This window comes from Triticum aestivum, chromosome 7A, assembly GCF_018294505.1.
Source record: "Triticum aestivum cultivar Chinese Spring chromosome 7A, IWGSC CS RefSeq v2.1, whole genome shotgun sequence".
NCBI lineage: Eukaryota > Viridiplantae > Streptophyta > Magnoliopsida > Poales > Poaceae > Triticum > Triticum aestivum.
The window spans coordinates 93,655,551-93,669,378 of record NC_057812.1 but is presented as its reverse complement, the minus strand read 5'-3'; the positions used below and the strand labels follow the sequence as shown (position 1 = coordinate 93,669,378).

Genomic DNA, 13,828 nt, shown 5'->3' with positions numbered 1-13,828 from the left:
ATAGTTGAGCAAAGCAGAGTGCATTATTCTATCTATATCTTAACTTGGTGAAATTAACAGGAGGTGTGATCATATATCAGACTTTGTGAGCTTTTAGGCACCCACTATAAGTTGTTTGGATCTTTTTTACCGTTAGTCAATTTTTTGACCGCTGGACCGAAATTGGACAACGTCGATACTTTCTCCTACCTCCAGCTAGGTGTCTCCCCCTTCCTCTTATCTGCATGATGCAATGCCAGCCCAACCGCCTGTTGCCACTACACGTGGCAGGTGGCACTCAAATGTGCCCGCCTGTATGTCTTTACCCTCAACCATCCTTTTAAACCACCTACATCTCTTTTTTTCGAAGGCGACATGTCCTCCCCATCCTTCTCCTGGCCCATCAACCTTTGACTCCTTTCAGCTAGGAACGCCACTGCAACATCGTCCTCAGCTCTGAGTCACTGTCGGCTCGACATTTCCTCCATTGAACTGATTAACTCGAATTGCAATTCCATGAGAGTTAGATATATCAAATAAGGAGTTTTTTTCATGCATGAGGACTTAGCAAAGCTCGAGTGGCTAGCAGCGCCTGTCTACTCGCCGCCACCTTGATCCGAAGCTTGAGGCTCCCTCGACATTCTTATTTCTTCCAAGTGCCGACTTGGGATGCCTCGAGTTTGCTTTTTTTGTTTTTGTTTTTTATGCATGTTTTATCTACTCAGGTCTTGGATTATTACATTTTTCTACTTTGAACTTTATAATTTGACACATACTCCCTCTGTAAACTAATATAAGAGCGTTTAGATCACTATTTTAGTTATCTAAACGCTTTTATATTAGTTTACGGAGAGAGTATATTCCAGTAGAAAAAAAAGGGAAATTCGGAAATATCTTAATTTGCCATGAATGCAAGCGTACAGATCAGAGAGAGCTGTGCACGCGTACACCCAAAGCGGAGTAGAAAGACAAAAAAACCTCTGCTTTTCGTTCGGCAGGGCGAGCACGCCGTCGAGGCGGAAGCCACCAAGCGCAACGCGATGCCTTCCTCCCGCCCCTCCTCCCCCTCGGCCCCCATCGTCCTCCTCAGCGACAGCGGCGGCGTCTACGACGAGGACGCCGCCGCCGCCTCCGCCGCGCTCTCGGGGCCCGCCGCCGAGCGCATCGCGTCGTCCCTAGTCACGCAGGCCGACGTCGACGCCGTCTGCAGGAAGCACGGCGTCCCGAGGGAGTTCGCCGCGCGCCCCGCCGGCGACCTGCGCGCGTGCAGCGCGCCTCCGCCGGGGGCCGTCTGCGTGTACGCCCACGCGCTGGAGGCTGGGGTGCGCTTCCCGCTGCACGCCTTCTTCCGCGACGCGCTCGCCCACTTCGGCCTCGCGCCGGGGCAGCTCGCGCCCAACGGGTGGCGCGTCCTGGTCGGTTTCTTCGCGCTCTGCCACGAGGCCGGCGTGCGGCCGTCGGTGCCGCTGTTCCGGCACTTCTTCAAGCTGCTCACCGTCACCAGGAAGGGCGGCTGGTACTGGTTCGGCTCCAGGGCAGAGGCCGGAGTGCTCTTCGCTGGCCTGAAATACAACAAGTCTGACAGAGAGTGGAAAGGGGGCTTCTTCTTCCTGACGTCGCCGGAGCCGTGGCAGTGCCCCGTGCTTTGGGGCGAGCCCCCGTCCAAGCGCTTCCCCGCAGATCCGGTGCTAACGAGCCAGCTGAAGCAGTCGGCGAAAAAGCTGCTGGAAGTACACGGCGTCGCGGTCAATCTCCGGGCTTACCTCCGTAAGGCAAATCTTGCTGCGGCCTTCTCCTCCAACCCCGCCGGCGCATCACCTCCGCCTTCTCCTCCTTCTACTGTTCCCAAAGGTAAGCCCTCTACTCCCGATTCCTCTTGTCCAATGACTGTTGGAGATGCTCCCCGCGAAAGGTATTTCACTGTTGTTTTTGCGCCAGGGATGGATCCACCTGCCCGCGAAATGACTGACAGTATGCCAGTGGTGAGGACGGCGGCGCCGGCGGCAGGGACGGAGCAGGTGAAAGGCGAGGCGCACGGCGACACGCTTCCTATGACCGGAAAGAAGAGGAGACGGGAGGAGGTAACTGCAACAGACGGGCTTGGCTGCGCCGCCCCGGTGTCTGACCCGCATGCCCCACCGTCGCCGCCGAGCTTTGACCCGCGGTCACCGCACTCGCCCGTACCCGAGACACACGACGGAGATAGCGCTGACTGGATGGCCGCGCGGAAGGTCCTAGATGGCATCATCACGCCGTCGCGGGAGCTCCAATTCGCGACGTCGAAGCCCTCCGACGTCGTGGCGTCGAGCTACATAGCAATGCTCCAGGTACATTTCCAAACAATTCGTTCGTCCGTAGATGTATGTCCGGACACAGATATTCCAGTAGAATCACATTGTTTGTGTCTTGTGTGTGCCGTTCGGCGGCGTGTTCAGGCCGCGAACTACGCGACCTTCTCCATGACCTGCGCGCTGGAGCTGGACGAGAAGCTGGTGGCGCTGGAGCGCGACAACCTGGCGCTGTGGGAGCAGCTGGAGAAGGAGAAGGCGGCGAGGCAGGCAGTGGAGGCGGAGCTGGAGAGGGCAAAGCGAGAGCGCGCCAAGGCGACGGCGGTGCAGCAGTTCTTGGGGTCGGAGGAGTACACGCGGCGGGTGGCGGAGCAAGCGCTGCCGGCGTACTTGCGCGGCGCCGAGGAAATGAAGCGCGTCGTGCTCCGGCACTACCCGCACCTCGACGCCGGCAAGCTGGAGCTGCCGCTTGATTAGCTCGGTCTGATTAGCTGGAAGGAATTTGGAGTCGTTTTTGTTGATCTTTTGGCGTACGTGGGGAAACTGTACTGCTCTAGATAGCAACATCAACTGCAGAGATTTTGCTGGGCCATGAACTACACACATGCCTATCCTAATTTGTTGGTGATGGAAGGTTTGTTCACGGTCAAGATATATCACTTGTACGAGGAAATCGACTCAATGATGTTGCATGCAGTGAATGTGTTTCAGGGTTCAGATAAAAACTCGCCTTTTCACGGTTCACGTTGTTTGCGACATTTGTGAAATTCCAGGGCCAATGATGTTGTATGTGATATGCCAGCCATATGTGGTTTACTACGTTCGTGATCTTCTAGACTGTTCATGAATCTAAACAGTGCTAAGCATCAAAAGCATTTCATGTCCATCTATCTGTTATATACACAGTATAGGTAAAATAGAAAAATAAACTAGTAGAATTTCTTCAATAAAACATAAACATATGGCTGGCAATTTAATGAACTAGCATAAAGTTGTCCATCTATCTGTTCGTAATCTTCTTGGATGAGGAAGGGAAGAAGTGATTCCTCCGCATGAAGAAGATGATCAATGACCGCGGCTACTGAAGTCATTGATTCATTTGTTTCTCACATATCTATGTATGAACTATTAGATTTTCATTTTAGCATGCACTGAATTTATTCAGGCTAAACTATGTTTGTATTGTTGAATGTATGATGAATTTGTGTTGTATGATCATCGTGCATGGATTTGCATAGATTTGGGTATCAAGATTTGAGAAGTGTGGTTGTGGAGAGGGACAACTCGGACCTCTCCGCGGACTCATCCGCGGGCGTATAAGGTTCGAATTAGCTATTGTAGATGCTCTAAGGGCATTCCAACACCGTGCATGAATTTGAACACATCAAACGTTGTTGGACATGTCCAGGCATGTCCACGCATACATTAAATATCTGTCCAATTTGTTTTATCCAAAGTACTAAAAAATTAAAAATTAAATCATCCTTCTTCCACAGTCACAATGGAAAAACATTCTAACACAACAGTAATTTAAATATATAAATATTACATCCAAAAATAAAAATTTGGAATAAAAATTTCCAAATTTGGATTCAATTTATTCACACATATTTTGTAGTTTTCCAGTCAAAGCGCCTACAGATCTTCAACCCGGTCATTCCGAAGTTTCCATGAGTTGCTCGATGGCAAATCTGTTGATGCATCTACATCTATATCAATATAAAAAGACCTAGAGGGGCATATCCAACTAATCTTGGCCATTAACCAATCCAATGATATGAATTGCTCTGATGGTAAGCGTTCAACATGTTACCGTGCAATTAATACCATATCAAATATCAATATGTACGCTAATCACACTATTACCATACCACTGTCATCATACCTAATATCAATGTGCAAGTAACATTCTACCAAATATTAACAATCAATTTGCAATTAGTATTCTACCATATATCAACATGCATTGCATGGTTGAATTTACTAGTTTGTATAAATTCCTCAAACATTGTTGTGTTATGCTATGGAAGTTTGATAGGATTACTTATGTGCTCAGATTCCAAATCGTGGCGAACTCCGTCACCCTTTTCCCAGATAATCATGTTAGGCATGATCACACTAGCTATCATCACCTCACACAACGTTTACAATTTTTTTTGCAGGTCCTCAAAACAACTTCAAAAGGGGCTTGGAGTACCCTAAATATTCTCTCTAGAACCTTTCTAGCTCCTCATTCTCTTTGGGCAAAGTTTAAATAGTGCACTACAACAAATACCAGCAGCCTCAAAATGTGCTAAGTTGGTGCTATTGTACACTTTGATATGTTGTTGATATGTGTATGATGATCTTGCAATGTTTAATTGTATTCATAGCTCATGTTATGTTTCAATATGTGTGCAACGGTGGAGATGAAGATAGTTTGTGACCTATTCTACATCATCTTCTATTGTAGATTTTTTCTGATGCCCTATTTTACATCATCAGCTATGAAAGAAAAATTTCTAGTTACCTAAAACCTTTTTAGATGCCCTAATTTTTTTGAGTGTTGCATCATCAGATGAAGAGTTCTTTTTTTACCTTGCAGGTCGCCGGGTTACTACAAACAACAATGATCCCTCATGATTTTTCGAGTGTTGATAACATTTCGGTACGAAACTACGTAGACCAATTGGGCTCATTGTTGTGATCTACCATTGTCAACGACATTGATATTTGACACCCATCTCAAGCTGGTGCCGCCAGTGTTGGCCATGACACATCTCTTCTTATTGAGGCATCCATTGATTCTGCCCCGCTCATCCAGGTTTATATTGAAGAGAAAAGAGAATGTAGCCTGCAGGTGGTTTTTAAATCCAATTATTTTCCTCATGTGTTTCTCAGACAATTTGTCACTATTTTACTGCTATATCTATGGATTTTAATTGTTGTGATAGCCCCCCCCCCCCCTCCCTGAAAATACTTATCGAAAAAATGGACGTGCGTAGACGCATTTTAATTTCGGATAAATTTGTTTTTATCTAATTTCTGCAACAAGTAATTCCGGACGAAGGGAGTACAATATTCCCCAGCATGCAATTCGAATGATATGCATGTATCACTATTCTATTGGTTAAGTGAAGTCACGTGCATGAGAAGAATTACAAGCCGCAGTTTGTTTAGGATCTACACTGCAATCTGTAGTGCAGTACTATTATCTTCCAATCATTAGAACCAATATATGAAATACTTCATCATAATATTATTTATTCAAAGTGTTATCTTATTTGATACTCCCTCCTTTTTGGTTTATAAGGCTTATCTTAAAATTTTAGTTTTTCTATTTTATAAGGCTCAATTTGGTTGTTTCCCATCACATGTTCAGATTTGAAGGTGTATTAAATCATTGCATGCAAGTATTAAGAGAAAATTGACCAATGCATGTACTTTATGCATGCATACATTGCAATTAATGCATTGATAAACATAATCTTTTGAGAAAAAACAAGAGCATTAATTAGATGTTTTTGCAAATTACAAAAAATATTTCACCACTCATCATCCACCTTGGTTGATGAGATTTTTTTTTTTGAGAATTTGGTTGGTGAGATTTTTGAATTGAGCCCTATAAACCAGAAAGAAGGGAATATGTGGCTATTACTTAAAAAAATCTACTAGTACAACAAATTCACGCAGCAATGCACGGAGCGTCATTTAATTAGGGTCCAAACTAAAACCTTGACTCTACCCTGACTACTCCCTCCTTTCATCTATATAGGGCATAATGCGGCTTTTAAGACCGCCTTTGACTATTGATAAAATTAATAGTACATGTCATGCATAATGTGAAAATTATATCATTGAAAGCTCCTTTCACATACGAATTTGATGATGTGCTTTGTGTAAGTTGCATGTTATATATTATTGCTCTAACATTTGGTCAAAGTTAGCCTCGAAAAACACATTAGGCCCTGTATAGATGAAAGGAGGGAGTACCCATATTCCATCCTTCAGGAGAAAAAAAGGTAAAATTCTCGGATATCTAAATTTACCATGAATGCAAGGGACAGATAGGTGTGCATTCCCAAAACGAGCCAAAGCAGAGTTCAGACTCGAGCCAAAGCAGAGTGGCAGAAAGAGAAAAACCCTCGCCACAACGACTCACATCTGCTTCTCCTCCGGCGCCGTCGAGGCGGAAGCCACTCGACGCGATGCCTTCCTCCCCCGCCCCATCCCCCGTCGTCGTCCTCAGCGACGACGAGAGCGGCGACGACGGCGCCGCATCCGGCGCCCCCTCGAGGTCCGCCGCCGAGCGCATCGCCTCCACCCTGACCACCCAGGCCGCGGTCGACGCCCTCTGCAAGAACCACGACGTGCCGAGGGGGTTCGCCGCGCGCCCCGCCGGCGAGCTGCGCGCGTGCAGCGCGCCTCCGCGGGGGTCCGTCTGCGTGTACGCCCACATGCTGGAGACCGGGGTGCGCTTCCCGCTGCACCCCTTCTTCTGCGACGCGCTCAACCACTTCGGCCTCGCGCCGGGCCAGCTCTCCATAAACGGGTGGCGCGTCCTGGTGGGGTTCGTGGCGATCTGCCTCGAGGCCGGCGTGCCGCCGTCCATGGCTCTGTTCCGGCACTTCTTCAAGCTGTACAACCGGAACGACTGGTACTACTTCCGCTGCAGGGCGTTCGCCGGAGTGCTCTTCACTGGCACGAGCTATTCGCAATCTGAGAGGGAGTGGAAAGGGGCTTTCTTCTTCCTGACGTCGCCGGAGTCATGGCGCTGCCCTGTGCGCTGGGGCGAGCCGCCGTACAAGAGCTCCGCCGCAGGTCCGGCGCTCACGAGCCACCAGAAGCAGTCGGCGGAAAAGCTGCTAGCCGTACACGGCACAGCGCGTGATCTCCGGGCTTACCTCCGGCAGACGGATCTTGCTGCGGCCTTGTCCGCGGACCTCGCCGGCGCACCGCCACCACCTCAGCCTTCTCCCCGTTCTACTGTTGCCAAAGGTAAGCGTTCTATTGGCACATACTCACGGCGAAAGGTGTTTTGACTGTTGTTGTTTGTGTGCTAGGGGTGGATCCACCCGTCCGCGACATGACTGACAAAATGCCAGTGGAGAAGACGGCGGCGCCGGCGGCACGGACGGAGCAGGTGAAAAGCGAGGCGCACGGCGACACGCTTCCCATGTCCGGGAAGAAGAGGAGACGGGAGGAGGGGACTGCAACAAACGGGCATCATTGCGCCGCCCCAGTGTCCACCCCGCGTGCCCCGTCGGGCTTTGACCCGCGGTCACCGCGCTCCCCCGTACCCGAGACACACGACGGCGACGGCGCCGGCTGGAAGGCCGCGCAGAAGGTTCTAGAGGGCCTCGTCACGCCGTCGCGGGAGCGCCACTTCGCGGCGTCCAAGCCCTCCGACCTCCTGGCGTCGAGCTACGTTGCAGTGCTCCAGGTACATTTCCAAACAAACAAATCGTTCGTCCGTCGGTGCATGTCCAGACCAGCATCACATTGTCTGTTTGTGCCGTTCGGCGGCAACAATGGCGCGTGCAGGCCGCGAACTACGCGACCTTCTCCCTGAACTACGCGCTGGAGCTGGACGAAAAGGTTGTGGCGCGCGAGCGCGACAACCTGGCGCTGTGGGAGCAAGTGGAGAAGGAGAAGGCGGCGAGGCAGGCGGCGGTGGCGGAGCTCGAAAAGGTGAAGGCAGAGCTGGAGATTGCCCAGGCCACGGCGGTGCAGCAGTTCCTGGGGTCCGGGGAGTACACGCGGCGGCTGGCCGAGCATGCGCTGCCGGCGTACCTGCGCGGCGCAGAGGAGATGAAGCGCGTCGCGCTCCGGCACTACCCGCACGTCGACGCCGGCAAGCTGGAGCTGCCGCTTGATTAGCTCGGTCTGAGTCTGATTAGTTGGAACTTGGAGTCGTTTTTGTTGATCTTTTGGAGTACATGGGGAAACTGCTCTAGCACATAGCAACATCGTGTGCAGAGATTTAGCCAGGCCATGATTTGTTGCTGGTTTGGTCTTTTCATGGTTTCATGATCTGGCACTTCGGTGGAGAAATCGACTCGACGATGTTGCATGCAGTGAATGGGTTTCATGGTTCAGATAAAAGCTCACCATTCACTATTCATTCGTGTGATTACTGGATCGGCCATGGGGATTTTTATCTTCGGAGAATGATCCAAAATGGGGAATAGTGCCCGAATTTGCCATGATACTGTGAAGATCCAGGTCCAGTGTTGTTGCTTGCGGTCTTCTAGCAAAGATGTCGTTTATGTTTGTGTTCTACGAATGGTTCATGAGTGCTAACAGTGATAATCATCAGAAGCATTTCATATCCATTTGGTGCAAAATATGTTCATGAACAATGGTTCTTATATCTCGATTCAGCAATGGCAAAACAAGCGGCATGGTTTCTATGCTCTGATGTCTGGTCACGTATGAAAAATGATGAATATGCTCCAAAATGTTAACACAAATATGAACATATTTCATTAAGTCACATGACAGTCGGATGTAGTGCAATCAATAATACCTTGCATTGGAGTGACCCTCGCCGATGGGAAGACTTGCCCCTATCTTGTCTTCCTTTCTCCAATCGGCGACATTTGGTCAGGTTCGGTTTTATTGGGGCGATGATTAGGTTCGGAGTAGGTAATCGAATATGGCATTGTTGTCCAGTCCTCTTTATCGCATTTTTTTTCAGGACAACGCTCAATTTCACTCCTTAGGCGCTGCGTCAACACCTTTTTTCTGGCTTCAATGGTGTTTTAGATATCCAGATGGGGATGGAGCTTCACACATGACGAATCATTGATGAGTTTGGGAGAAAGAATCCATCGTTTATCCAAAGTTTTTGTTTAATTTCTATTTGTGTGTCTTAAGATGATCTTGAAAAGGTTGGTTGGCTTTAATATACTATTTTCTTTGTTATGAAAAGTAAGTGGAAACCATGCAAAAGAAAAGGATACATTAAGAAAGAAAAATAACATGCACGGCTTTAGTTGGGCAGCCAAATGTGGTTGCGCACGGGGAGCTATAGTGAGGCACCATGCAAAAAGTAAAATGATAAGAGAAAATGTGAGATAAACACTTTAAAAATGTGTGCAAAAATAAAATGAGAGAAAAGGTTACGTAAAAGTGAAGGGCGTCGTGCTCCGGCACTACCCGCGCCTCGACGCCACCAAGCTGGTCCTGCCGCTTGATTAGCCGGTGCTTTGAACTTGGAGCCGTTTTGGTGATATTTTGTGCATGGGAAAATTGCTCCGGCGAACTGCTGAGCCATGATCTAGACATATGCGTATCCTAATTTGTTGTTGGTTGAAGGTTTGTTCATGGTCAAGATTGATTTCATGCGGAAATTAAGGCTGATATCTAGAGACCACTTTCATGTGGAAATCGACTCACTGGTGCATGCAGTGAATACTTCTCAAGCTTTAGATAAAAGCTCACCTTTCATGTTTCATTTTGATGAATTGTCTACGGTTTTGCTATTTTTCGGCTGGCTGAAAAGCAACAGGCTTTCATTCAAATTGTGGTCCGTCTGATCAGGTGCCACGATTCGTGCTGACTTCCCATCTCGTTTTTTCTCGGGCCTGGGTTTGTGTTCGGGCTGCCTGCAAGCCGCCCAATAGTGGTTCTCTTTAGTTTTTTTACTAATTGCTTCCCCTCCTGCTTGCAAGCTGCCCGCCTGTTTGTCTGTTTGTTCATTTCTTGTCGCTCGAGAGACAGGGAGAACAGGGGTCAGAGAGGAGAGAAGCTACAAGGAAAGAGAGGGAGAATAGATAATAGAAGCTACGGGGAACACTACCTCATCTTCTTCCCATGGCGATATTGAGTGTTTGAACTCGAGGTTCCTACCCTCGGTATCAAATTTCAATCAAAGGGGAGCCCCTGGCTCCATTCCATAGAAATGAAACCAAAACCTTACAAAAGTGAGAACATCTGGGCTAAAACGCCAGGTTCAAGGTGCCACAAAGGACAAAAAAGCGAAAAACTACATGCCACCAAACCGGTGGCAGTCATTTAAACATAACAAGGTTTGCCACACTTTATGACTCTAAAAACCTAACCACATAACTAAAAGAAGACCACAATCATCAGGACATGGGAGCGAAGAACCCCCGGTATCAGATTCATTTGGGGTGTAGCGGTTTGTCACCTTGTTTGTTCAACCTTCCCCATTTTGCTCTTGATTGTTTGTTTTTGTTCATCTCTAGGTCTAGATTTTGGTTTGCTTAGATTGTTTTCCCCCTCCATCCTCCAATTTCTAGGAATTCCTAGTTGTCCCTTCCTATTCCTAGTTGTTTAGGTGATTTGTATGGGAGGTGGGATTTTCATTCAGGTGGTTGCCCTCCCCTTTGCTTGTTAGATATTCCAAGGGTTTGCAGTTGCTGATCCAGGCTTGTGGATGGATTTTTGCTTCGATTGTACAAGTTTTGGTGTGCTCCGTATTTCATATGGAGCTAGTGTTGCTAAATCTTGTGGGCAATGTTCATTTAGCTTGATTCCCCATCCCCTTCTATTACAGGAAGGTCCGTACTTGTTGTTAGGGGGGTCCCAATTGATTGGACATACTCTTTTTTTTAGGGAAATACGGGGAGTTTTATTCAGCAAAGGCTCCGGCAGTATCTGCCAAGAGACTAGTTACAAGAAAGCTAGGTTTCGACTCTAACCAGCAGTCCGTCACATCTAGAGTGCTCGCTTGCCTAGCACACAGATGGGCGGAGGTGTTTGCTGATCTAGAAACATGCTGAACAACAAAAGAAGTAAAAGACAAGGCATGCTCCCCTATTTCATCTAAGATAGGCGCCACTACTGTCCGAGAAGATTGACGCAAATTCCAGAAGTTGACAAGGTCTTGGCAGTCAGTTTCCATGATGATTTTGGAGAAACCTCGCAGCTTTGCAAATAGGACACCGTCTCGTAAAGCGAGAGCTTCAACAATTAGCGGATCTGAGATCCCATTGTATGGTTTACACCAAGCTGCCAAGAATGCAGAGCGAGTTCTCGCGACTCCTCCACCGCCACCCCGACGAGCATCCATAGCTATGCTACCATCGGTATTAATCTTCACCCAGTTCTCATCCCGGGGACGCCAGCCATGGCCAGGCAGAATCCGAGCATGCTCACGTGGAATATCAAGTAAAGCAAGTGCATCGCGGGTCATGATCATGGACTGAACAGGGCTGGTAGCTCCTTTGTCATGTGTGATGTTATTGCGGGAGGTCCAGATAGCCCACATGATGGAGACCAACTTTGCCCTTTCCGATTCAGAGAAGCGAGGATCACATAAAATGTCCTTCTTCCAAGTAAGAGGATGTAGGTCCGGTCGTTTGATTTGCAACCACTCTGGCGCCTCATCCCAGAATTTCCTTGCATGAGAACAGTGCATGAGAGCATGCATCAAGGTCTCATCAGTGTGCATGCATAACTTGCATGTGCTTTCAGTAGATATGTGGCGATGCTTTAGCAAGGATTCAACTGGTAGAATTCCTCGCAGCACTCGCCACCAAAACACTTGTACCTTGGGCATTACTTGGAGTTTCCACAACCGAGACCACAACTGTTTTTCTGTCTCTGAGGTTTCCGTAGGCGTCCCTTCCTCTAGAGCTTTATGCTCGTTCTGATTCACAAGAGAGCGATACACAGATTTTACAGTGTAGGTCCCATACTTCTCAAACTCCCAGGCCAATATATCTTCATGTCCACCCGTTCTGATCGGTATATTTAGGATTGCATCTGCATCAGGGGGAATGAATATTTGTCTGATAACATCGACTTTCCACATACCAATATCATCATCAATTAAGTCTGACACCAAACTTACTTGTGCATTACCGATTCTAGTAGGTATCATGGCCACAGTACTGGGAATCCACTTATCCTCCCATATGGAAATCGTCGTTCCAGTACCAACACACTTTATCAGACCGGTCTGCAGGGCTTTCCTTCCCTCGATAACTGCTCGCCAAGTAGCTGAGGAACTTTTAGGCGCTGTAGCTTGCATAAAATCGGTGAACGGAAAGTATCTCCCTTTCAGTACCCGAGCACACAGAGAATTAGGTTCTGTCATCAATTTCCAGCCATGCTTGCCTAACAAGGCTAGGTTGAACAGTTCTAGGTCCCGGAATCCCATTCCTCCACTGATTTTCGGTTGTGACATTGCATCCCAGGCCAACCAATACATAGATCGGCGATCTAAGGATGAACTCCACCAGTATTTTGCCATAAGCGACACCAAGCTTTTACACACCTTCTTCGTCAATTTGAAACAGGACATGCTAAAGGTTAGTATAGCTTGTGCCACAGTTTTTAATCTAACTTCTCTTCCCGCACAAGAAATCATGCGTTCTGAGCCTCCTTGGAGCTTGCTATAGATTCTCTCTCGAATATGATTAAAAGTGCCACTTGTACTCCGCCCCACTGCAGTGGGAAGACCCAGATATCGTTCGCTGAATGCCTCAACCGAGATATTCAGAATTTGCTTTAGCCTTTGACGGGTTGTAGCAGGAGTATTCGGGCTAAAATAAATTGAACTCTTTTCCTTGTTTATTGCTTGACCCGAACATTCCCCATAAATCCGCAAAATATCATTCAGCCGGTGACCACTCTGTTCCAATGCTTGCGTAAAAATTAAGCTGTCATCCGCGAAGAGTAAGTGGTTTATCCACGGCGACCGATAACTCACTCGAATCCCTCTATCCACTTGAGCCCCCCCCCATAATTATTCAGCAAGGACGTAAACCCCTCGGCACACAAGAGGAAGAGGTATGGCGATATAGGATCACCTTGCCTTAAACCACATGAAGGGGTGAAGAAAGGCAGCAGTTCGCCATTAACCCGAATAGAAAATCTCACTGATGTCACACACTTCAGGACCAATATCACGAACTCTGCACCGAAACCCAATCTCAACATGATTGACTCGAGATAGTGCCATTCCACCCGGTCGTACGCCTTCATCATGTCTAATTTCACTGCACACACTGCATTTGCCCCCTTCTTCCGTCTCCTCATAGCATGCACACTTTCATGCGCAATTAACACGTTGTCAGTGATTAGGCGGCTAGGGACAGAAGCACTCTGTTCATCACCAATAACCTCATCCAAACACTGTCTTGTACGGTTAGCAATAGCCTTGGCAACTATTTTGTACAAAACCGGACACAAAGAAATAGGACGGTATTGTGATATTTTTTGTGGAAACCGTACCTTTGGGATCAGCGTAATGGAAGTATCATTCATACCCTCTGGTAGTTCTCCTCCATCCAAGAAATCCAGCACAGCCGGAACAATGTCATCTTTCAAGAAATGCCAGTGACGTTGGAAAAAACCCGCCGTAAACCCATCCACTCCCGGGGCTTTCGACGGAGCCATTTGAAAGAGAGCGTGTCTGACTTCCTCTTTGGTGTAAGGTTTTTCTAGCTCATCATTCATGGCATCTGTCACCCGGTGAGGGACATGCTGTAATAATTCGTCAGGTGGATGAAACCCTCTTGACGAATATAAAGCTTGATAAAAGGCTAGAACCTCCGCATGATCCTCTTCTGCAGAACTGCATTTTGAGCCATCCGCACGTTCCAGCC

General features: G+C 47.9%; 2 protein-coding genes across 2 annotated transcripts; both read left to right on the top strand.

Moving 5' to 3' along the window:
* Nucleotides 1-936: 936 nt before the first annotated feature.
* On the top strand, nt 937-3,004 carry LOC123149414 (uncharacterized). Its single transcript, XM_044569071.1, has 3 exons — nt 937-1,830; nt 1,918-2,306; nt 2,415-3,004. Exons 1-3 carry the CDS (start codon nt 1,020-1,022, stop codon nt 2,742-2,744), a joined length of 1,530 nt encoding a protein of 509 aa, XP_044425006.1. The 5' UTR covers nt 937-1,019; the 3' UTR covers nt 2,745-3,004.
* A 3,322-nt stretch (nt 3,005-6,326) lies between these two features.
* Nucleotides 6,327-8,455, top strand: LOC123150136 (uncharacterized). The gene is made up of 3 exons (XM_044569936.1): nt 6,327-7,244; nt 7,310-7,689; nt 7,791-8,455. The coding sequence occupies exons 1-3, from the start codon at nt 6,455-6,457 to the stop codon at nt 8,124-8,126; spliced, it is 1,506 nt and encodes a 501-aa protein (XP_044425871.1). The 5' UTR covers nt 6,327-6,454; the 3' UTR covers nt 8,127-8,455.
* The last annotated feature ends 5,373 nt before the right edge of the window (nt 8,456-13,828 follow it).

Bases quoted from the DNA above. Each gene is read 5' to 3' on its own strand.
- LOC123149414 (XM_044569071.1), top strand. From the start codon at position 1,020: ATGCCTTCCTCCCGCCCCTCCTCCCCCTCGGCCCCCATCGTCCTCCTC. The intron at 1,831-1,917 runs GTAAGCCCTCTA...TTTTTGCGCCAG, and splicing joins TCCTTCTACTGTTCCCAAAG to GGATGGATCCACCTGCCCGC. The intron at 2,307-2,414 runs GTACATTTCCAA...CGGCGTGTTCAG, and splicing joins GCTACATAGCAATGCTCCAG to GCCGCGAACTACGCGACCTT.
- LOC123150136 (XM_044569936.1), top strand. From the start codon at position 6,455: ATGCCTTCCTCCCCCGCCCCATCCCCCGTCGTCGTCCTCAGCGACGAC. The intron at 7,245-7,309 runs GTAAGCGTTCTA...TTTGTGTGCTAG, and splicing joins CCGTTCTACTGTTGCCAAAG to GGGTGGATCCACCCGTCCGC. The intron at 7,690-7,790 runs GTACATTTCCAA...TGGCGCGTGCAG, and splicing joins GCTACGTTGCAGTGCTCCAG to GCCGCGAACTACGCGACCTT.